Here is a 25403-nt window from a genome sequence, read left to right on the forward strand (position 1 = left end):
TCACCCCTTAAAGGGGTGCCCTAGGTGCACACCGACTAACAGGAATTTCCCTAACTATTTATGCCACGGATTGGGGTCAAATGTCTATTTCGACCCCATCCCCCACCAATTCCTCCAACACCCTCTGGATACCTTCTCGCAAATTCAACAGAAACTGTTGGTTGCCCACTTCAGAAAGGTGCACCCCGTCAGCACGGTATAGCGATTCGTCATCACGTATGATGCCTGGGTGCTCAATGTAATGACCCCTCTGATGGATCATGAAAACACGCATGGCCCGGTTCACCCGCTTTCTGGCTTTTTCCAGCCTACGCACGTCGCCTCCACCTAGCCATCTACGACGTGGTATAATATCAGACCACACGACGTGTACCCGGGGCCATGTCCGCCAAATCTTTCTAATGTCAGCCCGCGCTTGCACAAAGAGGGCTTTGCCTGTTAAAAGGCCCAAATCGTTTCCACCGAGGTGGATAACCAAAACATCAGGAGGGGGCCCGCTCCTGGCACTAAACAACAAGGGGCACAAACCATCCCAACGAAGGCCTCTTACGCCTCTCCATTCCACGGTTGCAGTAGCCGCGAGGCTCAAGTGCTGGCCAAAGGCAGTCCTCTGGGCCTCTCTCCTTGCCCAGAACACATAACTGTGTCCGCAAACCAGGACCTTTCTTCTATGAACCAGCCCTACTCGACCTGCAACGATAACAACAAGTTATGAGGAAACTACCCGTATGTAGCCTTTAAAAGCACCAGATTTCCATCTGCCCAGGGCCTTTATTTCCTCACTCTTGTATCCCATCACTGCTGCTGCGGAGGCTGCTCCAATCCTAAATGAGTGGGTCCCAAACTTAAGGTGACCCAATCCAAGAAGGTCGAGGGCCTTGGCTGTGATAGCCCAAAACTGAAACTTTGTCAATGGTTTTCCGTCCTGGTGACAAAATAAGTAACCACCGCCATTGCCCCGAAGTGCCGTGAAACGTGTCATGGCCATCACGGGGCAAAGCTCTTCTTCCCCACATTTGAGGAGCCTGAGCACCTGGCCTCTCGAGCCCTGGTCCGTCTTAGAAGATCTAATTGTGACTTCCATAGACTCTTGAAAGATTTTGACATCTGAAAATAATAGCGCGCGGTGTGAGGTATCTTTTTTGGATAAGGCCACCAATTCACTCACCCGAAGAGCTGCAAAAAATGCAGTCAACGCCGCCGCATGGAATAAAAGCTGTTCGTAGAGTGTTGTGCACAAACTGGGCCAAAGTTGTTTCATACCCCTCAGAATTACCGGCGTGAGTGGCTGACGGTCATCCTTGGGATGCCCGCGCTGCCTGGCCCATCCGGTTAAAATTTTTTGGAGACGAAAGTCGTCGGTGCTGTCGCAAATCCCCTGGGCCTTAAACCAGTATGCGAGCGCCGACAACTTTGATCTAATAGATTGCGCTGCCAAGCCCCTCCTCTTGTGATATACACAGAACTGGGTCAACTGATCATAAGGTACCGGCATAACTTCAGGTAAGTTGTAGTGCTTTCTAAAATCTAAAAACTCCTGTACTGCCCTGGCATAAGATTTACGCGAACTGGGTGCTAGAGCCAAATTCATACCTAATGTTGCTTCGTCACTCCAGCCTTCCAAAGATGGTCTGGCATGGGTTCCGGGTAGGCGTCCGCGGCGGGTGCCAGCAGCCTGAATCGCTCCATCTGCATACGAGACAGAGCGTCAGCTAAGGCGTTGTGAAGACCCGCGACGTGGAATGCACGAAACAAGACATTAAACTTAAGACATTGTAGCACAAATGGCCGAATAGCGCCCATAACCCTACGTGATTTGGATGTGAGCGTGTTGATAACTTGAACTGTGGCCATGTTATCACACCAAAAGTGGACCGTGGAGTTGGCAAACTTATCAGCCCAAAGGTAGACAGCTACCAAAATGGGAAAGAATTCCAAAAAGGTCAGGTCTGAAGTAATGCCTAGTGTATGCCACTCCTCGGGCCACTTCTGGGCGCACCAGCGTCCCTCAAAATAAACTCCAAATCCAATTGAACCCGAGGCATCCGAGGCGACTTGTAAAGCATTATGTATCAACAACTCCTGGCGCCAGAAGGAAACTCCGTTAAACTGGCGCAGGAACTGTAGCCAGATGTCCAAATCCGCTTTTATTTCCAATGTCAGCCTGATGCGATGGTGTGGCAAAGCTACGCCGGAAATGGCATCACATAGTCTCCGAAGGAAAGCCCGCCCTGGTGCCACCACCTTACACGCGAAATTTAAATGGCCAATTATTTGCTGGAATTCTCTAAGCGTGGCTTTCCGCCGTAACCTAAACTGTTCAATTTTGTCAATTAAACTTATCACTTTTTCGACCGGCAACCTGGAAAACTGGTTAACAGTATCCAGCTCTATTCCCAAAAATGTTAACGCTGTGAGGGGACCCTCTGTTTTTTCTTCCGCTAAAGGCACACCCAGCGAGTGCGCCAACTGCTGGAAGGCGTGCATCAGTGTTAGGCAGTCTCCTGAATTGCCCTCCCCTACAAAAAGAAAGTCGTCCAAATAATGTACGACGCCTCTAAGACCCGATTTTGTTTTGACTGCCCATTCGAGAAACGTACTGAACGCTTCAAAGGTTGCGCAGGACACTGCACACCCCATGGGCAAAGCCTATCGAAGTAAAACAAACCCTGGAACTGAAAACCGAGCAGCTCAAAATCCTCTGGGTGTACCGGGAGCAGCCTAAATGCAGATTTAATATCGCATTTGGCCAGCTCGGCTCCCGGCCCATAACGCCGCACCAGCTGCACAGCTGCCTCAAACGATGTATAGCTAACCGAGCATTGTTCATCGGGAATTGCGTCGTTCACCGATCTCCCTTTGGGATAGGACAAATGGTGAATGAGGCGGTATTCCCCAATGGCTTTCTTGGGGACTATTCCCAATGGGGAAACCTTAAATTGAGCCGTGGGAGGTGCAGCAAAAGGACCAGCAACCCTACCTTCCCTTAGCTCTTTGTCAATCTTTTGCTTAACTATGCTTTCAAAACCCAGCAACGACTTTAAATTGGGTGCTAACCCAGGGGAACGAGGCCCATGAGCCGGAATTCTAAACCCTTCCACAAATCCGCGAAGCAAATAGGTTGCCGCAGCTCTATTAGGGTACCTTTTTAGCCACCCGCTAAGGGGCCCCACTTTAATTGGGCTGGGGCCCTTTTGGAACGCTAAGTTGAGTTGTGTTATTTCGGCTGAACTGGGCCTCTCTTGGTGTTGTTCGTGTGGGTTTTCCCTTGAAGCAACTCTTAGCTGAATGCTTTCCTTGACAAATGGAGCAGGCGTGCTGAAATTTGCAGTTCTTGCGTGCGCAGACTCCCTGAGCCGCAAATTCCCAGCACATACTTTTTTGCTTTTGCATCTGCTGTGCTGGGCCTCCCTGCCGAAAGGGCAGCAGCGATTTTGCATTCTGGATGGTGTGGCCGCTATCGGCCTTCTCGACAGATACTGATCTGGTCGAATTCATTACCTCCATCCACAGCTGGCTGTCAATGAGGTCCCAACGCTTATTAGGCTTCGTGGCGGCCTCAGCACGAAAACGGCTGTCGTAGACCAGCCACGCCTGTCCTGAGTAATTGACGTAAGCCCCATATATAATATTTTGATATTTGAAAAGGGACTTGGCCCTGTAAGGGTGGGCTTCTACCAACAACGAAGCATATATGGTGTAGCAAGCTATCCAATTCCTCCAGTTTTGTTCTACCCTCCTCTTTTTAAGCTTTTCCTTTCTTTCTTCGTCTAGATCCTCCTTCTCTTTCTTTTCCAACTCTCTAAAATATAGCGAAAAGATGTCAATGTATTCGTTTCTAAGAATTTTATCTATGGTCTTCTGGGACAAATGGGAACCCAGGGAAGCAGAGGCCGCTGTTGTGATTACCGGCAGCACCCATTTATCCGTTCCCCAGAATTGGTTTGACTCTCCTGTCCTTGCTGCTTCTAACGATATTGGGGCCAAAGTGGCCACCTGAAGCCCAGCTTTTGCAGCTGGCACTCCAGCCGCGACTGCGGCCACCTCAACGTCTGAGAGTGTAGTGTTTTGTGTCTGGTCTCGACCCCATGGCCAGACCAGTGTGTTGGTGTTACCTGAGGACGTAGAAGGTCCCTCCAGTGTCACAGCTTGCGATGCGGCAGGGCTCGATGTAGCCGTCTCGCCCCTGCCCGGTGGTGCAAGATGAGCTGGCACCTCGTCCGGCATTGCCAACGCCATGGGCTGTTGTACCGCCCTGGCAGCTTGGCGCCGCGACGTCGCCTGAGCTGGGCCAGGCAGGACTGATGCACCACCGGCTGCGGCCTCTTGACCTTCGCCCGCCTGCGATTGAGATAAAACAGGGGTCGAGGAGCCCTCTTGGTCCCCGACAGCTTGTGGCAGAGGTGACTCAGGAGCAGGGGGATCTTGATCACTCTGAACGCTCTCTGCTGGGCCGGCCTGGTCTCTCCGCTGAGCCCCGGCTCCTTTTCCAGCTTCTAAAACAGACATGCGGGAAAGCAAGTTGTTAAAGATTAGCTTTCTGCTGGCCCTCCGCGCAGGGCGCGGCCCAGCCTCCCGCACAGCCAAACCCCTCTCCCTTTCAAATTTGTCCATTCTGGCAATTAAGGCATCAAGATCTTCGGCCGAAATGCCCTCATCATCAGATGATGAGGCTCGCGGCGAAATGGGACGTTTTGCCGACGTCTTCTTTGCGGGTCCCTTCCCTTTAGGGCCGCCGACATTCTTCTTAGGTGCCATTCCTGTAAGAAAATTAACAATGTCTTTGTCATTTCCACATATCTGTCAAGCCAGGGCTGGGTGTCCTTCTTAACCGGCATAATTCAGCCTAGTTCCAATCTGAGGCTGGCTGCAATCCCACCCCAATGCCAGCTGGCCCCCGCCTGTATCTAGGATCTTCACAAGTCCAGCAAGCGTTATGGGCACTTGACAGTATATCACCCACTTCCCCTAGGGTCCATTGACCTACTAACATTTGCATTTCGAATTATACCTTGGGGTTGATAAACTGGTAGCACCTAACCCGCGCCCCCTGGGGTCAATTGATCTATTCACATTTGCATGTTTAGATACCCCTTGCGTTTGATAGCAATTGTAGTCCAACCAATGTATATAAATATGTCCCTATATTGTTGGCTTAAAGCCAAAGTTATCATCAGCTACTGGAGGCCTACGACCTCCTGGATTTAGTCTCCGCACTGAGGTTTTTTTTTTTTTTTTGAATATACATTTATCATTGTATATTAGATTTATATAGTTATATAGCCTTCCCAAAGAAATGATGGTCATCTAACTATAGCATGGCACTGGCATCTATGTGCGTCCTTAAAAAATGGCGCCCGCTCGCGCCGAAACCAAAAGGGCGCCTGCTCAACTCGCCAAATGGCGCCCGTTTGCTCCAATACACGAGGGGGAGACAACATGGCGCCCCTACGCGCCGAAATCAAAGGCGAACAAAGTAGCACCAGCTCGCGTTAAGCAATGGCGCACGTTTGCGCCACCGTAAACGGGAGAAACAAAATGGCGCCCGTTCGCGCCAAAACAAAATGGCGCCCGTTCGCGCCAAAACAAAATGGCGCCCGTTCGCGCCAAAACAAAATGGCGCCCATTCGAGCTAAAACAAAATGGCGCCCAGACGCGCCCAAAATAGTTGGGGCCCGATTGAAAATAATCGTAGCAAGCCCCTCTGCCTCCCAATCGACGTTATAGCGAAGGGCGCCCCGGCTGCAGCCTGCAATAGACGCATGCGGCGGGGAGGGGGGGCCGAGCCGGGCGCCGCACCCGGGCCGGCCCCCGCCCCCGGCCCAACATGAACGGCTGCACGGTCACCTAGACACCCCCGCCGGCACGGAGCGCCACCGCCAACCGCCCGGACCCAGCGGCGGCGATCGGCAGCCCCCCGCCGGAGGAGGAGGAAGAAGAAAGGTGGGGGGGGCCGGGGACAGGGGCGAAGACCAGCCGAGCACCCCACACCCACCCACAAGGCCGCGGTCGAGCTCCTAGGCCAACAACACCAAGCCGGGAGCTGGGTGAGCGGAGGGAGAAAAGGCACGGGCCCGCCCCCGCCCCAATCGCCCCCAACCCCAACCGAAAACCGGAGATAGTGGGGGGGGAGCAACTAATCACTAGCCCCCCCCAGCCCCGCAACAGACCTGAAGGTCTCCACTAAATCCCGTGCTGTCTCTTCTTTCTTCCAATCTCCTATTCTTCTTGTCTTCTTTAGTCTAATCTTCTCTTCTTTTACCAGCTCTTCTTGCCTTCTCGGCCTCTTCGTCTTCCTTCTTCCCGCACCCGTCCGTTCCCTCCAGCTTCTAGGCGCGGAATGCGCCTGTTGGGCTCACGCCTGCAAAGCAGGCAACGCCCTCTGCCTCCTGGAGGGATCACGTGACCCCTCCCTCCCTCGTGGGAGGCAGACAAACTGTTTTCTTCTCTCCCCACTGCTTGGGGAGAGGAAAACTAGTTTCCACAAGCAATTTTTTTTTCAAAATCCAATTATTACAAGGACAGAAAGTGAGGTGAAATCTTCTGAACAGAGGCACAGAAAGCAAAACAAATGCCACAGGTGAGCTAACCCTTAACAACAACAACAACAACAACAACAACAACAACAACAACAACAATAACTTTCCCTTCAATTTTTTTTTGAAGGAAACGTCAATAAGGAGAAGACCTGGACAAATGGAACACTGAAGAAGGAGACAGAAGGCCTGATTCTTGTAGCCTAAGAGCAAGCCATCAGGACAAAGGCAATTAAGGCAATTGAAAAATCAGTTGATGACCCAAAATGCAGACTGTGCAAGGAAGCTGATAAAACCATTGATCAACACAGATAATCCAAACTTTTTTCTTTTCCACAACCATTGATCATATCCTCAGCTGCTGCAAGAAAATCACACAAATAGACTACAAACAGAGGCACAACTCTGTGGCCCAAATGATTCACTGAAATTTATGTCACAAGTACCACCTGCCAGTAGTAAAGAACTGGTGGGATCATGAACCTGCAAAGGTAGTGGAAAATGAACATGCAAAAATACTGTGGGACTTTCAAATCCAGATTGACAAAGTTTCGGAACACAATGCCATGCCAAAAGGCCTCCGCCAGCATTTGGAAACAATAAATATTGACAAAATCATGATATGTCAACTGCAAAAAGCCACCTTACCTGGATCTGCACACATCATTTGAGGAGCCCCCATTGGCGCAGTGGGTTAAACCCCTGTGCCAGCAGGACTGAAGGCCAACAGGTCACAGGTTCAAATCCGGGGAGAGGAGGATGAGCTCCCTCTATCAGCTCCAGCTCTTCATGTGGGAACATGAGAGAAGCCTCCCACAAGGATGATAAAACATCAAATCATCCGGGCGTCCCCTGGGCAACATCCTTGCAGACAGCCAATTATCTCACACCAGAAGTGACTTGCAGTTTCTCAGGTCACTCCTGACACGACAAAAAAAATTGAGAAGAGTTCGACTTGTGATTTTGTGATATGAAATCCAGCATATATATCTCGTTTGCTGTGACATACTATGTTTTTGTATCAGTAAAATAATAATAATAACTTTATTTTTATACCTCCATCTCCCCAAAAGGACTCAGGGTGACTTACGTGAGGACCAACTCGATCAACATAGTTAAAAGGCAACCCATTAAAATACACAACAGCAGCATAAAATATAGAATAAACAGCAACATTATAACAAAATATAAAAGCAAGCATTCCCTATGCGATCCAGATCTAACATATATGTATTTTTGGCTGGAGTTACACTTAAAATATATACATGTTCTGACTTACTAAGAACAAATCTACAGAACCTATCTTGTTTGTAACTTGGGGACTGTCTGTAATTGCCCTGCTAATCAAAAAGTCATAGCACTTTGACCTTTCAAGTCCTGGCTCCATTATCACCATAACCTCTATCCTTTCCTTAATATGTTTATAAATAAGACGAGCAATTGTGGATAACCCCAACAAAACTATCTGAAATATATTCCACTTCTGGCAACATTTTCTACCTGAAGAGGATTTGATATTTGCATCCATTCTAGATCTGGGATGGCAGTATTCCTGTGGAGTGTACATCTTCTGGGACCCCAAATCCTGACCAGCAGGTCCAGAATCAGCACTACAAAATGCCTTCATGCTTCATGCTTTTCCTGGATGGGAAGAAATCACAAGCAAACAAATAGATTGGTTCATGATATGGCTGGTAGAGCATGAAAATTGATTCAAGAGCCTTGAATGCTATTAAACAGTCCAGTAGCAAGAGAAAGTTGGTTGGAAAATTGAGGAAATATAGAGTGATGTGGTAGAGAAGAAAAAGAGTGGTCATTCATTTGGTTTCTTGGTTTTGCTTCTGATCAAGGTAACTAATTTAAATGGATTCCCATTTAATACCTCCCAAAATAATGATCCTTTTTTGTTTCTAAAATTGAAGTGAACTTATCACCAAACTCTAGACAATGTAGGTATTGATACTGCAAAGCAAATATAACTGCTACAAATATTACTCACTTGGATGGAGGCTATGATGGTCTATGCATGGCAGTGTTTGCAAAACTCTGGATTCAGTGACTTTAATAAAATTAAATAAATCTGTGCGTATTCTGGATTTCTTGAAATGCTGATGGTATTACATTTGTCTAAAAGCAGCACATTATGGTCATTAATTAGTTGTGCAAATAGTTTTTTTAAAGGTGGGGTGTAGTACTCCTTTGATTGTTCATTTTACTGAATGCTTTTTAAATATTTTAAATATTGGGTTTCATTTAAATAGTGGTAATCTATTTAATTGCCTTTTAAATTTTAGTTGACTTTACAATAATGACTTCTTTAATGATACTTTACAACTTTGTAAAGATGATTGTACAATTGTTTCCAGAGAAACTTTGGGGAGGGAGTGTAAAACACATCAAAATAAAAAGTACAGTGAAATGTATTTGTTGAGACAGTGCTTTTTATTGTAACCCAGGTTTAACAAGCTGTGATAATCTATACTCATAATTCTATTTGCATCCTCGACGTATGAGTAGTTGATGCCGAGGACTCTTTGTAAAATGTAATAAAATTCTGATTGCATATTCATGATATAGTAAAGTGCACTCTGAATAAAGTGGCTCTACATGTAGTGATAGATATCATGAAGTAGGAAGTGGGGGGAGGGTTAAATCATTAAAGGTTCAGCATTACTGCCTGATGCTGGTGGCAACATTCAAGCCAAAAACAGCATGGAATCAGTTATTTAAAGTAATGTCTCTTTTCATATGGCATATGTCTGCCCAGAGACTGAAGTCTGTCGAGGCGACTCCCATCTTTGTTCCATCAGGGAGACCAATATATAGCAGGAGCTTATGGAAGAAGACCTTTTCTCATACCATATGCCTTCTGCAGAAAGTCTTCCCTTTGGAAGTGGTGCTGATGCTGAGTTTGGTTAAGGCCAAGTTACAATATGGCTTTGGAGGGGCCTAACTAATTTCTTTCAAAATGTACATGATTTTAACCCTTGCACTTGTTTTAATTTGGTAAATTGATTAATATGTTTTAATCTGTCTGTCTTATTGTATTGAATTTCATATTGTTTGAATTCATCTAATTGATTGTATGCATACATTGTCCCGAGATCCCATGATATAGGGTAGGATACGATTATTTGAATGAATAAAATAAATTAAGAAGACTTGTGGTCAAGTTACTGATGTGGAGTCATAGTACCACTAAATCTTTGGATCCCAAGCTTAAAGAGTGTCTGTAGAATTAAAGCAGTTTGACACCACTTTAACTGCCATGGTGCAATGTTTTGGAATCACAGAAGTTGTAGTTTGAAAAGATATTTAGCTTTCTCTGCCAAACAGAGCTGGTGACTCACCAAACTACAAATCCCAGGATTCCATAACATTGAGTCATAGCAGTTTAAGTGGTATCAAAAAGTATTAATTCTACAGTGTAGATGCACTCATAGACATCCATTGCCCTACATCCATAGGGGCCCCTTCTGCTGAAGTATCTGATGTTTAGTACACAATACACATACAAAGTGTCAGAGGGAAAATAGTTTGAATACCATATTTTGAAAAGAAGAACACTAAAAATAGCTTTGTGAATTTGGTCACTGCGAAACGGACACATTTGAAAGGGGCTATTAGCTTTCAGAATGTAAAGTTTGAACAAGACACTATTAAAGGCAATTGCAGTGCCATTTCTAAACCTTCAAATTTCATAGCGGAGACAGGAATGAGCATGAAAAGAAAGAAAATGAAGTGTGTCAAATTGGGTCTATCACTCCATTGTAACACAAACCTCAGGTCACGAACTCTTCTGGTGATTAAACATTCTGTGGTGATATTCTTCACCTTAATTATTCATTTTGGATAAGCCCTGAAAGATATTGATGAACTATAGGCTGAACCTTCAGGATGGCAAATAATGAATGGGATTAAGTATGTTTTATCTTTTAAAATCTATGATATTGAAATTGTCAGGATTGGCATACCATGCCTGATAGTAAGCACCAGAGGAGTCAAAGACTAGACTTACTAGGTAATTTTACTCCCCTACTCCTCCAAATCCACAGTCATGGCTTCCAGAACAAATGAGAGTGAAAAAGAATAGAAAAGATGAGTTAAATAAGATGGTACAGACAGAAAAGGAGAAATAGTGAAAAGAAGAATAAATGCCAAAATGCACAGCATAGATTAAGATCACACTTTACTCTTTTAAAAAATAAAACTAAAATCAAATTTGAAGCAGGAAGTTTTGGGAAAATACTACTGCCTTAAAAATGCTTCCATTGAAAGAACACTGAAACCCTCATGTCGAGTCACTCAAATAACCAGCAAGTTTCAAGATAGATAAGCATGGTACTGGATTAGAAGAAGGCTAGAAATGGAGAACTGATGTTTGGGTACTTCTAATACAAAAGTGAGAGAACTAAGTCTATAATAAATTTAAAACTTTTTCAAAAAAAATCTACAAAAAAGGACAAAACAGGAGAATATACTCTGTTGCATCCTTCAGTCCAACCACCATAATAGGAAAATGCTGCTGAAATTGTTTTTGGAGATGCACTGACGTTTGATGTCCAGATTGCATTGATACAAATCGAAATGACCCGATCTTCTCCAGACTCAGTCCACATTGGTCCAAATGAGTTTTATTTCATTAGGCATTCAGCTGAATTGGTTACCTAGACAAAAGCCAATGTATTGAGTTGAGATCATATTAGATTTGTAGTGTGTGGTTCATAATGAAGAGGAATCTAGGCCAGAGATATCTTAAAGATAATGGGGTAGATTCAAACAAAAATACGTTCAACTAATCTGGCAAAACAGACTTCTCTGCCTCCTCTTTTTAGCTCTTTTAAGAGTGGGTTGGGTTCCTGAAAATCTAGCAGCGAACACAACATAAATGGAGCTATACTCATCCCTGCCTGCTAGAACAGGAGAAGGAGGGTGTCCTGGCTGCTTCACCCCTACACCGGTGAGAAAAGCAAGAGAAGCAAGAGGGAGAACGAGGCTTTAAAACTTCTGTCTCTCAGCTGCTCCCTTGCTTATCATCCATGCCTGATAGAAAAGGAGAAGGAAGACATCCTGGCTGCTTCACCCCTATACCGGTGAGAAAAGCAAGAGGGAGAATGAAGCTTTAAAATTCTGCCTCCCAGCTGCTCCCTTGCTTATCATCCCTGCCTTTAATTGTATCCTTTAATTATATCCATCTCTGCTTGGTTCGACAAGGACCACTCCCATTTGGACCGGGTCACCTGTAGTTATTATTGGGGAGTTGATTTACTGGAGCAGGGATGGGACTGCTGTGATTCCAATTGGTGCCGGCTAGTCTTCCACGGGTCGCTTGGGTGGGCAGTTGTTCAAGACCTGGGCCAGTGAAGCTGCTCCTTTATAATTGCATAATGACTACAGAGGTATGACATTGGTTTGACTAGCACAAATGGACATTATTATCATCTTCATTATTCCATCAATTATAGAACTTGTTGACCTGTTTTGCTGCTATTGCTATTCTGCTGCTATAACTAACTCTGTTGCTAAGCCTGGTCCCTACTTTTTAGATTCCCTACTTTGATCTCCATTGCACTTTATCTCATCGCACTTTATATTTTAGAGGCCTGCCCTGCACTTTATATAAAACATTGTCTTCCACGTTTACCTATGTTGCTTTTGAACACATTGCACTTTACATTTGCACTTGCACTTTGTGCATTGTTTGAAGGCCAGAGCAAACTGGAGGGAGGTGGAAGCTGCAGGGTGGGGGTGGGTGTGGTGGGGAGATTTATATCTAATAACTATGTACCAAATCAGGGACTGTTATGTAATTCATGGTCTAGAGATAGGATAAGGGAACAAGCAGGAGGGGTGGGTTCTGGCCAGGGGTCCCCTATCAGGGTGGTGATTGGTAGGGGGAGATGCAGGAAAGGGAGACCCAAACCACCAATGCAGCCTAGAATTTGTGATTAATCTAAATTGCCAATTCGGCCTACAAACAAATGTTCTAAATTACCAATTCAGCCAAAAAAAATGTGCAAAAACTTTAATAAATTCAAACCAGGCTCCTAACAAAGTTAAGTTGAGTACCCAGGAAGGCGGTCCCTCCTGGCTGAGAGTGGTGCTGTTCAATGCCAGGTCAGTTAATGGTAAAACATCAATTATTCAGGATTTAATCCTTGAAGAACATGCAGACCTGGCTTGTATACTGGGGACCTGGCTGGATGAGGCTGGGTGTGTGTGTTAATCTCTCCCAGCTTTGTCCACCAGGTTACTCTGTACAGCACCAATCGAGACCTGTAGGGCGTGGAGGTGGTGTCGCAGTTGTCTATAAGGATTCCATCCCCCTGACCAGGTGCCCCATCCCACAGTCAACCACGTTCTAATGTGTTGGTCTGAGGGTCGGTGACCGGGACAGGATAGGGATTTTGTTAGTGTACTGACCACCCCACTGCACAGTGCAGGACACACGTTAGATCTGGTTTTCTTTCAGGGATGGGAAGAAGGTGGCGGGGTGGAGGAGCTGGCCATTGCTCCATTGCCATGGCCCGACCACCACCTGATCAGGTTTAGACTCACTGTGCCTTTCCACCTCTGCTGGGGTGGCGGACCCACTAAAATGGTCTGCCCCAAGAGACTTATCAATCCAGATGGATTCCTGACAGCTCTTGGGGATTTTCCTGCCTCCTCGGTAAGTGACCCTGTCGAGGCTCTGGTCTCTTTATGGGATAGGGAGATGACCAGGGCTATAGACATGATCGCTCCAGAATGCCCCCTCTTGAGTAACTGAGCTAAACCAGCTCCTTGGTTTACTGAGTAGCTGGCAGCAATGTAGTGAAATAAGAGGAGGCTAGAGTGTGTGTGGTGCTGGAAGCGGAACGGATCAGCCCAAGCACGTCTGGGTTCTTATATAAGGACCTATGACACGGCAATAAAGCTGCACAGAAAGCATCAATCACGGCCAATATTGTGTCTGCGAAGAACTGTCTAGCGGAACTGTTCCAAGTTGTCAGAGGACTATTAAATCCACTGCAGAGCAAGATCCCAGACGGCTTGACAGATCGCTGTGAAGAATTTGCTCAGTTCTTCGCGGACAAAGTAGCTCTGATCCATTCTGATTTCGATGCCACTTTAATGGCAGTCTCAGGGGATATGACATGAGTATCTGCTTGTCCGGTTTTAATGGATTTGTTTCAATTGGTTCAACTCGAGGACATGGACAAGATCATTGGAGAGGCGAGGCATCCTAGGCCCCTGCCCATCCTGGCTGATCAAAGAAGCCAGAGGGGGTTTGGCAGAATGGCTTAAGGTGGTGGTTAATGCCTCCTTACAGGAGGGCAAGATTCCAGCCAGCCTAAAACAGGCTGTTATAAAACCACTGTTGAAAAAACCATCACTGGATCCCATGCAATTAGTCAACTATCGGCCAGTTTCCAATCTCCCCTACTTGGGCAAAGTCATGGAACATGTGGTGGCTTCGCAACTCCAGGGGTTCTTGGTAGACACCGATTATCTTGATCTGGCACAGTCTGGCTTTAGGCTGGGACATGAAACTGAGACAGCCTTGGTCGCCTTAGTAGATGATCTACGTTGGGAACTGGACAGGGGGAGTGCATCCCTGTTGGTTCTGCTGGAACTCTCAGCGGCCTTCGATACCGTTGACCACGGTATCCTTCTGGGACGCCTCGCAGAAATGGGACTTGGAGGTACTGCTTTGCAGTGGCTCCGGTCCTTCCTGGAGGGTCGGTCCCAGAAGGTGTTATTGGATGACACCTGTTCGACTCCACAACAGTTGTCTTGTGGAGTCCCTCAGGGTTCAGTATTGTCCCCGATGTTGTTTAAAATCTACATGAAGCCACTGGGGAGGTCATCCAGAGTTTCAGAGTAAGATGTTATCTGTACACAGATGACATCCAAATCTGTCACTCCTTTCCACCTGTTACTAAGGAGGCTGTCCAGAATTTGAATCGGTGCTTGGCTGCTGTGTTGGACTGGATGAGGGCTAACAAATTGAAACTGAATCCTGACAAGACAGAGGTCCTCCTGGTCAGTCGAAAGGCCGAAAAGGGCATAGGGTTACAGCCTGTGTTGGATGGGGTTACACTCCCCTTGAAGACGCAGGTTCGCAGCTTGGGAGTGATCCTGGACTCATCGCTGAGCCTGGAACCTCAGGTTTCAGCTGTGGCCAGGGGAGCTTTTGCACAGTTAAGACTTGTGCGCCAACTGCGCCCGTACCTTGGGAAGTCTGATCTGGTCCACGCTCTGGTCACATCCCAAATAGATTACTGCAACGCACTCTAGATGGGGCTGCCTTTGAAGACGGTTCGGAAACTGCAGTTAGTCCAATGGGCGGCAGCCAGATTACTAGCAGGAGCTACATACAGGGAGCATACCACCCCCTTGTTGTGTCAGCTCCACTGGCTGCCTGTCCTCTTCCGAGCTCAATTCAAAGTGCTGGTTTTTACCTATAAAGCTCTATACGCTTCTGGCCCAGCTTACTTGTCCAAACGCATCTGCCTCTACGTCCCACCTTGTAACTTAAGATCATCAGGGGAGGCCCTGCTCTCACTCCCGCCAACATCGCAAACGCGGCTGGTGGGGATGAGAGACAGAGCCTTCTCAGCTGTAGTCTCCTGTCTGTGGAATGTGCCTCCAAATGAAATACGATTGACTCCATCCCTCCTGGCATTCAGGAAGAAATTAAAATCTTGGTTTTGGGACCAGGCTTTTGGACAATAAACATAAAGCAGCACTTTGACTGGAAATTGATTGGCAAGACGATATGTATGAGGATACGGTTTTATGGTACTATCAGTGGGTTTGTGTACTGACTATTGTTTTAATGACTTATGATAATGGTTATAATTAATTACGATTGTTTTAACTCTGTATGCATTCATGGTTTTATACAGTGTTATTGATTGTGGCATTGTATTGCTGCCTTTGTTAGCTGCTCTGAGTCCCCCCTCAAGGGTTGAGAAGGGTGGGGTAAAAATGCTGTAAATAAATAAATAATAATTGAATTCAAAGATTCTCTTTCTCCAACAGAGAAAGCTCATTCCATCAGTGAAAAGGGAACTTTCAGATTTAATCCTATGGCTAAGATTTGAACTTAGTTGGACATATTTAAGATAGTCCTTAATTTTCAAATTTAGATGCAATCAATTGAGCTTTCAGGATGCTTAGCCTTGCCTAAACCATGTTGTAGCAATTTCATTCTAGCAACACACTTCAAACACTGAAACTAGGTTTCACAGATGGATAATGCACTATGATGTTGAGTGATATGGAAGGAGAGATGAAGCAAGCAGGCAGGCAGTGATTTTGAACATAAAATGACTTTTTGTGCACTTATGTACAATATGAAACCAATAAGTAAGTGACAGCCACGTGTGATAAACATCCTAAAGAGGACCAGTTCCTAGCTTTGTCATTTTGGTATAATACCAAGTTGCATTAATTACTTGTTAAACCAGGTTATCAGCATAACAAAGAATGGACATTTTGGCCTACATGTAGTGGTATTGAAGCAGTTTTCCACGTGTATAACAGATATTTCTTAATTTCTTCTTTAGGCTACAGCCCTCAAATGCCTCCCAATTATTCTGAGGATATTTTTCAGTGCCCAGGGTTGCCATGTGGAGAGCAAATCCTCATTACCAACATTTTTTTCCTTTTCCCATAGATATGTTACTTATGCAGGAAAAAACATGTTTTGCTCAAGTTTAACTCCATTGAATACAATGAGGCTATCTTGAAACCACTTACCTGCGTAGGTGTTTCACTCAACTGCTACTTTATTTAACAGGCACTTTACAAGAAAAAAAGGTATTATATCAGCAGTACTAGGGGTCAAAGACACAACGTGGGAGTTATTTTTCCTTTACAAAAAGCAGTTGTGGAGGCTGTGCTCATACATTTTGCCAATGGGGGAAAATGCTAGCTTTAAGGGGAGTTAATTTTGAATGATAAAACATGTTACTGTTGATATTCAGATCAGAAGCTACTTTTTTAAGAGAAAAAAGACATCAAAACTTCCATTTACCGCTCCTGTGTCGTGCCTCATTTGTCCCTTCCTTCAAGTAGTTTTACTGCAGTTTTGAAGCACTTGTATTCAGCTTATTTACATATTATTTTCAGAGAGCATTGAACTGCTGCCTCATCATCATCTGCCTCAAGGACACAGGAGTTTGAGCTATGATCAGAAGACAAGCTGAGAGACAGTTTAGAGATAAGTGTTTGTTATTTATATTGAAACACTTCTACCCTGGATACTTCCAGGGAATTTATTCCATTAATAAGAAAGAGTTTCTGTTTTGATATAGAGATGTATTAGTATGGTGCTGCTCTTACAATGGAGTACTTAGTACACAGGCGGCATATCTCATATGTGCCCACATTGTTGGTGGGCAGATTATCCACTGAAATAATGGATGGATCATATGTGAATTAAGGTTGGCAAGGTTACCAAGACAGTTGCTATAGCTGTCATTTCTTCATTTTGGGGGGGAAACATGTTGGTTGTCCTGGCAGTAGGATTTATAAACAGGTGTTGCTCATTGCTTAGATTATGATTTGTGCATGTAGAACTAATGGAAAATTTGTGATATATACATTTTTCCCTCCCTTGCATTAATTAAGGCATTGGGTTGTTGTATGTTTTTTGAGGCTATATGGCCATGTTCTGGAGGCATTCTCTCCTGACGTTTCGCCTGCATCTATAGCAAGCATCCTCAGAGGTAGTGACCTCACTACATCTGAGGATGCTTGCCATAGATGCAGGCGAAATGTCAGGAGAGAATGCCTCTAGAACATGGCCATATAGCCCCAAAAAACCTACAACAACCCAATAATTCCAGCCATGAAAGCCTTCGACACTACAGTTATGGCGGTGTGGGTGAACTCCTCCATCAGTACTTTGTTATGAAGAGTCTAGGAACAAATGCCATGTAGTTTGTTTGTGCCACCATGGTTTGGAGGCACTAAAAGATCTACACAGTCATCTTGCCCCGCAATGACTTCCTCTGAAGGTCAAGACTTTAGAGTGCAGCACTGAATAGTTGCAAGACACTATTTTATGCCCACCCAATTATTTATTCTATATAAAGATTCCTCAAAGGAAGGCACTGAGTCTGGTAAGCACTTTGAAGAATACCACTGGCTGCTTTCCTGCTTCAGCAATTGCTTCATGTAGGGCAAAAGTGGGCATGTGCCATAGCAACTACAACCAGCAGCAACAATAAACACAGTTTGACTTCTAGGGAAAAATGTGCAATCCTTTGCTGTTCCATCCAGGTGACTCATCCTGCCTGACACTCTGCCTATGATAGTACAATCCCATACATATACATGTATGTTTCTTGATACCACATTGGAAGCCGCATATCTATACTTTATTATGCTTTGAATGTATGAACATAAGAGGATGCCTGCCATACATAAATATGAGGGGTATTTTTTAAGTAAGGTCCGTTTTGTTGTAGGCACTAGTAGTTTGTGCACATACTGCAACGAGCGCATGTGTCATGTACCGGCATGCCACGGGAACAACTGTGCTCAGTTTCCACTCTGTAGCTAACCTGTACGGTTCTGTTCTCTGCTTTAAAAATGTTTAAGACTATCAACTCACCCTCCGCATGTGAGGTTCACTCAGTGATACGGTTTTTGTCAGCAAGGAACCTGCCTGCTGCAGAAATTCATCAACAGATTTGTGAAGTGTATGGTGATACTGTTATGAGTGAAAGCAAAGTGCGTAAGTGGGTACGACAATTCAAAGATGGCTGTGACAACGTCCATGATGAGGACTGCTCCGGTCGCCCTTCTTTGGTTATCGGAGCAGGCGGCAAGTTTTTATGAAGAGGGTATTTTAAAATTGGTTCAGAGGTATGATAAGTGTTTGAACAAACTTGGCAACTATGTCGAAAAATAGAGTGAAGTATGTACTTTCTGAAAATAAATTTACTTTTTTGAAATAAACTTTCGTTGTTTACTTATGTTCAAATGGACCTTACTTAAAAAATATCCCTCGTACATACTGAGTCTAGTACTGTTCACACTGGCTGATATGTCTTTCCAAGATTATAGGTACCAATGCTATTTCTGATTTCTTTTAAAATTGAAATGTTGTGAACTGAACTAAGGATCGTTTACATGCAAAGTTATTACCATTAGTAAAATTCTTAAAATCAAGTATTTAAGCATTAAATTGTCCTTTTATAATTGAGAGCATTTATCCAATTCAAGAACTAAAATCTAAACAATTTCTCAGCTGCCAAGAGAACAGATGCAGTTTCCTAGAACACTGCTACAAGGTTGACATTTACATGCAAATGTGTTAGCATACAAAAAATATAACACAGGCAAAGAGAACCGGTAGTTGCAAAACCTGGGGTTTATACTGGGCAGATGCTGTACCGTGGCAATGTAATCACAACCTTACATACAATCAATGGCAGAGTTAATAAGATATCAATGCAATAACACAAACATGTTATGAGAAACAATGGAGGATGAAACAGCAATCTATTCATATAGACAAAGCCAAGTGGGTGGGACTAATAGATTTGGTGAAATCACTCAATAGAGAAATGAAAACTCAGTTGTACTAACAATCAGTACTATAGCATTTCTTGAAATTCTGTTTTTATCCACCAGTCATTGCAGTAAATACTGACAATACTCCAATGTTAGTCCTGAACAGAAGATAGTAATGATGATGATGGCTGAATGAACTCATGATATCGTCAAAATCCTCTATATATAAGGTGGCTACCCTGGCAGCCACCTTTCCACAAAAGTCAACATTGACTCCAAAATACAACACCATCTGAGCTCTGCAAGTGCAGCATTTTTTCATATGAAGTAGAGAGTGTTCAAGATATTGGTAGAGATACCAAGATCAGGATATTGGTAGAGATACCAAGATGATTGTTTACAAAGATATTGTATTTCTAACTCTATTGTACACTTGCAAAACATCTACAAATGTCATTCTCAATTTCTGGAGAGATTCTATCAGTCTTTTGTTTGAAAAATCCTACAAATCTCTTGAGAAAATAGGCAGATAAATGTCAGCATTCTAGAAGAAACATAGACGACCAGGATTGAAGCAATGATTTGTTGAAGGCTTTCATGGCTGGAATCACTGGGTTGTTGTAAGTTTTTCAGGTTGTAAGGCCATGTTCGAGAATTGAAGCAATGATTCTCTGCCATCAACTTCACTGGACTAGTCATATTGTCTGAATTCCTGATCACTGTCTCCCAAAGCAGTTAATTTACTCTTAGCTCAAGAAGAAGAAAGTGGAATGTTGGTGGACAGCATAAGAGATTTAAAGTTGGGCTTAAGGCTAACCTTAAAAAATGTGGTACACACAGAGAACTGGGAAGCCCTGACACTTGAGTATTGTAACTAGAACTCAGATGTTACCAACAGTGCTATAGATTTTGAGGAGGAACAAATAGTGGGAGAAAGGGAGAAATATGCTGGGAGGAAGGTGGATCGAGCAAACCCCATGTTGAGACCACCTTCCATTTGGAAATCTATGCCCTCATTATGAAATACAATGTGGATCCAAAATAACTCTCTACAGTCACGGACCCACCATCAGGACTGTTCCCTTGGAAGACAATTATATTCAGCCATGAGTGATCGCCTGTTGGAGTATATTTGATCACACACACACACACACACACACACACACTGGCAGCTGTAAAGAAACCAGAGTGACCTCCTCCATACTTGGTGCTTGACAGGTGAAACTGCATGAATCTCATTGCTCCTCCACACATAGCAAATGAATTTTGACATTGCAGTATTTATTGCTGTAGTTGCCCAATTCAAATATTTTATTTTCACCATTGAATGCATTTCATTTTAATTTCCAAACATATCAGAACAATATAGTATCTTTTCCTGTCCTTTTGTTTATTGATTTATTGTAATTATCATGGCAGGATGGGTCAGTGTAATGACACTTTTGCAGTATAACTTTTCAAAAATGAAAAGGAGAAAACTGACCTTCTAGCAATAGGATCATTTTAGCAAATTAAAAAAGCACCTTTAGAAGACCTCTAGTGTCAATCCAAATAATAACTACAAACAGCCCACAAAAGGAATGGAACAAGTGGATGCAGAGGTAACAACAACTAGCCAAACTCAGTAAAACTCAAGGAAGTATATTATCAGATTTCAAGCTTCTTTATATTAATTAGGGGAAGAGTTTGAAACCCACTTGGAAACAATGTTTCTATGTCAGAGGTGACCATTCACTGAGGCACAAAGGGGCAAAGGGAATTGGACAGAGGGACCATTCAATGAGAGTGCAAAGTGGGCAGTAAGATGAGCAAAAAAAAACTTATTCGTTGATAGGGTTATGCATCCCTTTTGCTCCAATGTTAATTCAGGTGGGTGAAATATATGGCTTCCAACATACTGTACATTAGGTTTGGATTATAAGGGACCTGCATGATGCAAACAGGGGCCAAACCAGGACAAGATACTACATACTGTGGTGGAATTATTTTACATATTTGGATGCAGCAGCAAAGACACCAGAGAGTACATGTGTCTCATTTCTAAGCCCTCCCCCCTCAGCTCTTTACAGCTACATGTATCCTCTTTGTCAAAACCAGAAGTAAACAAATGCTATTTTGAGCCCAAATAAACCTATGATTAAAATAGCCTTAAAAGGAGAAGTGCCCCCCTAAAAAAATCTTGGGTTCAATTTTCTATTTTGGAACCAAATGGGGACAGTCTAACTGTACTTGCGACCTTGTTGGGCTATATAATTACCACTAGTGCCTTTGGGGGCTGTTCCATTTCCATCCTTGCAGGGCATACTTTAAGGGTTCCTTCCTCCACCACGAGCATTATATTCTCCCGCTGTACTGCTAATCATCATAATGCACAAAGAAAATATAATTTAAGAATAGACTCTAATGGCGGTGATTATCCTTACATCCTACTTACAAAGGTTAAAACAGATTTAGCTTTAAAATTTACACCCAAGGCTAAAATAGAATTAAAAGCACTTACTGGGATGGTCATTAAAAAGAAGAAAATCAAATAATCATTCCAACACATTCTGAAAAGCTCATTTCTTCCTTAGCAATCAACCTTCAAAGGCCAGGTAAAACAAAAAAGTTTTCACCTGCCCATAGAAAGAGTATGGTGGCACTAGACTCTTAAGACTGACGTACCAGAGCCTGAGAGCAGCCATTAAGAAGACTCTCTCCCATGTTCCTACCTAATGTAGGAACACAGAGGGATATGAGGCTAGGGTGACAGAAAGAAAACCCTCTCCAAAACATCTCAAAATAGGGACAAGATCACAAGGTACATGATGATTCTTTGGATAACCTGGACCCTGGGTCTTATAGGGTTTCCCATATGGAGCTTCATGTATAAAGAAAATAATTTTATTTTGAAAATCTATGATACAATAGGCTGTACTTCATACTATGGGGATATAAATCAGACTGTATTGAGCTTTGCTGTGTTGTAGTCATTCTTTTTAACTTTTTTACTATGATTTTGGTCAGTAAGCATCTTCATAGCTCAGGGTACCCCCTCCCCACCTTGTCATTTTAAATGGTTCTAAGATTGTAGGTGATATTGAAAAGAAAATAGGAGATATTGGATCACAAATATAAGGACATGTTCCACTGACTGATCAAAATCTATTTTGTTTCAGATACATTCTGATTTTTTTCTGTGTCACAGCAATCAGTGACTTGCAAAAATTATGTTCTCCCAGTGAAACTCGAATTTCTATGCCTCATCAAGTGTTCAGATTAGCAATAAAGACAATACAGTGTCTCAGAACGAGCAAGATAAAATGATAGGACAAAGGAAAGGCCATACCAAATTTAAACATCCATACACTCAAAGATTGGTGAAAGAACATATGTCTGATCTTTAAATTATCTTCAAATAGATAATTTCTATGCCCTGCAACATGCTGTGAAGAAGGCATATCATTATGGAAATGTACTCTACGGTTGACATGATCACCTTCCAGCTATCTCCTACTGTGTGGTACCAAAGTGAGATTGCATTCTAAAGAAAAGTCAATGATTTTACTCAAATGCATATGAACTAGTTTGACCAAGAATTGGTATTAGTACTATAGCAAATAGAGTGACTTATTGAATCTTGTCACTAGCCTGAAAATTGCATGTCTCCGTTGTACATTGGGACAATGACACCTTTAGTTATATTATATCTGTCTTATTATATCTAAACTGAAATGGATACATTTCTACTGCAGGGACTACACTGTTATGGCAATGCATCAACCAATCAGCTGTAGCCAACTCCTGCCTGCACCTGACATATATCAACATTAATAAACACAGCTAAAACGTCCATTAAATTCGTTATTCCGTTACACACATAGACCTATGCCATATTAGCTTTATGAAAATTATCCACTTCAAATACTTCATTGAATCATAGGATCACAGAGTTGGAAGGGACCTCATGGGCCATCGCATTCAATCCCCTACTTAGTATAGGGTCTCTGGTACATACATGCCCAGAATGTCTAGCCTGTTTTTGAAGATGTTGAGAGGAGGCACAACAAAACTTTAGGTAATTGATTTCATTGCCAAACTCCTTTGCCAAATGAAGTACCATCTAATGTTCAATCAAAATATACTCTCCTTTAATTTCAAAACATTAATGCTGGTTCTTCTCCTTGGACAACAGAGACTAGGACTGTCCCCTTCTCTCTGGGACAGCCCTTGGGGTATTTAAAGAGTGCAGGCATCTCTTCTCCAAGCTGAACAAACAGCTCCTTCAACTTTTCTTCACATGCTTTGTTTTCCACATATCACATCCTTATTGTTCTTATTTGAATTTGTCTATATCCTTCTTAAAACCAGATGCCCAAAACTGAGTGCAGTGCTTCAGACAACGTCACCAGAACAAAATAGGGTTATTATTTCCTTCAGCTTAGAATCTGTGCTTCTATTAATACAAGCTAAAATAACATTCACATTTTAGTGGCAGCATCACATTTTCAGATGTAACACTGCTGAGCTATTCATCCTCTATCCTATACTTGTGCATTTGCGTTTTATGAGCTAAATGTAGAATTTTGCATTTTTTCCACTGAATTTTGTTTTATTAATTTCTGCTCAATTCTCTGGTTGATCTAGGTCCTTTTGACTTCTGTTCCTATCTTCCAATGTATTAGTCATACCTCCTAATTTTGTGTCATCTGAAAACTTTGCTGAAGTTTCCCCCCAACATATCATCTAAGCCACTGTTAAACGTATTGGATTAAAATGGTTGCAATGTCCTTGGTCTGTGTGAATAAAACTATCTTTATTCTGTGGCTTTTAGAATCTGCTACATCTCTTTTACAGCACTGAAAAATGTGTATTTTCATTCTAGCCTAATAAGCCAACATTAGCACATCTGTTGCAGAAGGTCACACCTACACATTGTGTCAAAAAACCCAATCTAATTCAATCTTTTGATGCCAAATTACTGCTTTCACATATTTAGCAGGAAACAATAACATGATATTACCAAGACACTGTCTGGATGACTCACTCTTCATTTCATTATGAAACCAAATATAAACAACTCAGTGGTGGGATTTGAGTTCAGACTCCATGCCATATTTGTTGATAGAGATCTATGAAATTCAAAGACTAAAGTCAAAAGTTCAAGAGACAAGCTAAAGAAAAGACATTCTCAACAAAGTATTAAGACCTTATCCAATCAATCAATGAGCTCCATGTTATGTTCCAGTTAGAACTACCTATCAAAAAAGACAAGGTTGCCTAAAATTGCTGCTTTGACAAATACAGATGTGTGTCTTCAAAAATGTGATCCTCATAAATAAAAATAAAGAATTTAATCTTTTTTTCCCCCTGGCAATGAAAATGTCATCAAAAACCAAGTGGTTTGTGAAAACTGCAGTCTGGGGTTTATTTTACACATACATGCACATGAATTTTTATCATTTGCATCTTCTGTGCAGAAAACAAGTTTCCTTTGTCAAAAATACTGTCAAAAATACTCATGGTGGTCTGCAAAAAGGCCTTACTGGTACATTATTTGAACTATTATGTTTATTCATATCATGATCTGATCACCATGCTCAATATATCTAATATACATGAGGGTATTCGGGTAACGATACAAAAGGATTGCTAGGGTAGACCCTCTTTCACTCAGACTCAGCCCCCCCCCCCCCCCCCCCCCCGAATCAAAATCCTGGCTACGGGCCTGTCATGGGATATAGGGTAGTGTAGATCCAGCCTTAGTCTACAAACTCTTATGCGCTCAACTTTGTTCTCACAGTTAGTCACTACAGAAAATGATTGGGTTGCTTTGGCTTTGCTCCTTTATGGTTGATTTAAAAAACAAGCCAATCCAACTTCATGCACAGACAAGTAGGATCTTGACTATGGAAACTGGAATCACCTAACTTTCACATAAATTGCTCCAGAGCAGGAGATTGCTGGCTTAATTGAAACTTTGCCCATTTCCTGCAGAGTTCTTCTTATAGAACCAATTGCTAGACCTAACTAAAGTAGATTTATTAAATCAGTTGTTGAATAATGAGTCAACACTTGTGCAAATCTTATTGATTCATCAGGACTTCTTTAATTGAAACCTATCAAATTTAGAACAGTAACCTATTCTTATTTTAATATGTCACAAAACATTTTTTAAAGATATCACAGTTTTGTAAAAAACGGTTTGAGGCACATTTCACATAATCCAGGCAGCATGTGAAGTTAATAATAATAATAATCATCATCATCATCATTATCATCATCATCTTTTTTATTTCTTGCCTGCCTCTCTTCACTGCTCAAAGTGGGTTGCAACTTTGTAAAATGCACATTTACCTAAAAACATTCTTTAAA

At 42.9% G+C, this 25403-nt stretch overlaps 1 protein-coding gene across 1 annotated transcript; it reads right to left on the reverse strand.

Annotated features, from left to right (window-relative positions):
• Positions 1-514: 514 nt before the first annotated feature.
• LOC137096806 (tyrosine recombinase XerC-like) lies at positions 515-4301 on the reverse strand. Its single transcript, XM_067467040.1, has 2 exons — positions 4116-4301; positions 515-1689 (listed from the first exon to the last, which is right to left on the reverse strand). The coding sequence occupies exons 1-2, from the start codon at positions 4237-4239 to the stop codon at positions 710-712; spliced, it is 1104 nt and encodes a 367-aa protein (XP_067323141.1). The 5' UTR covers positions 4240-4301; the 3' UTR covers positions 515-709.
• Positions 4302-25403: the final 21102 nt, after the last annotated feature.

Source organism: Anolis sagrei, chromosome 4 (assembly GCF_037176765.1).
Source record: "Anolis sagrei isolate rAnoSag1 chromosome 4, rAnoSag1.mat, whole genome shotgun sequence".
NCBI lineage: Eukaryota > Metazoa > Chordata > Lepidosauria > Squamata > Dactyloidae > Anolis > Anolis sagrei.

Coding starts and splice junctions, on each gene's coding strand:
- LOC137096806 (XM_067467040.1), bottom strand. CDS start 4,239: ATGGCGTTGGCAATGCCGGACGAGGTGCCAGCTCATCTTGCACCACCG. Junction 1,690..4,115: donor GGGACCTTCTACGTCCTCAG/GTAACACCAACA, acceptor TCTCGTATGCAG/ATGGAGCGATTCAGGCTGCT.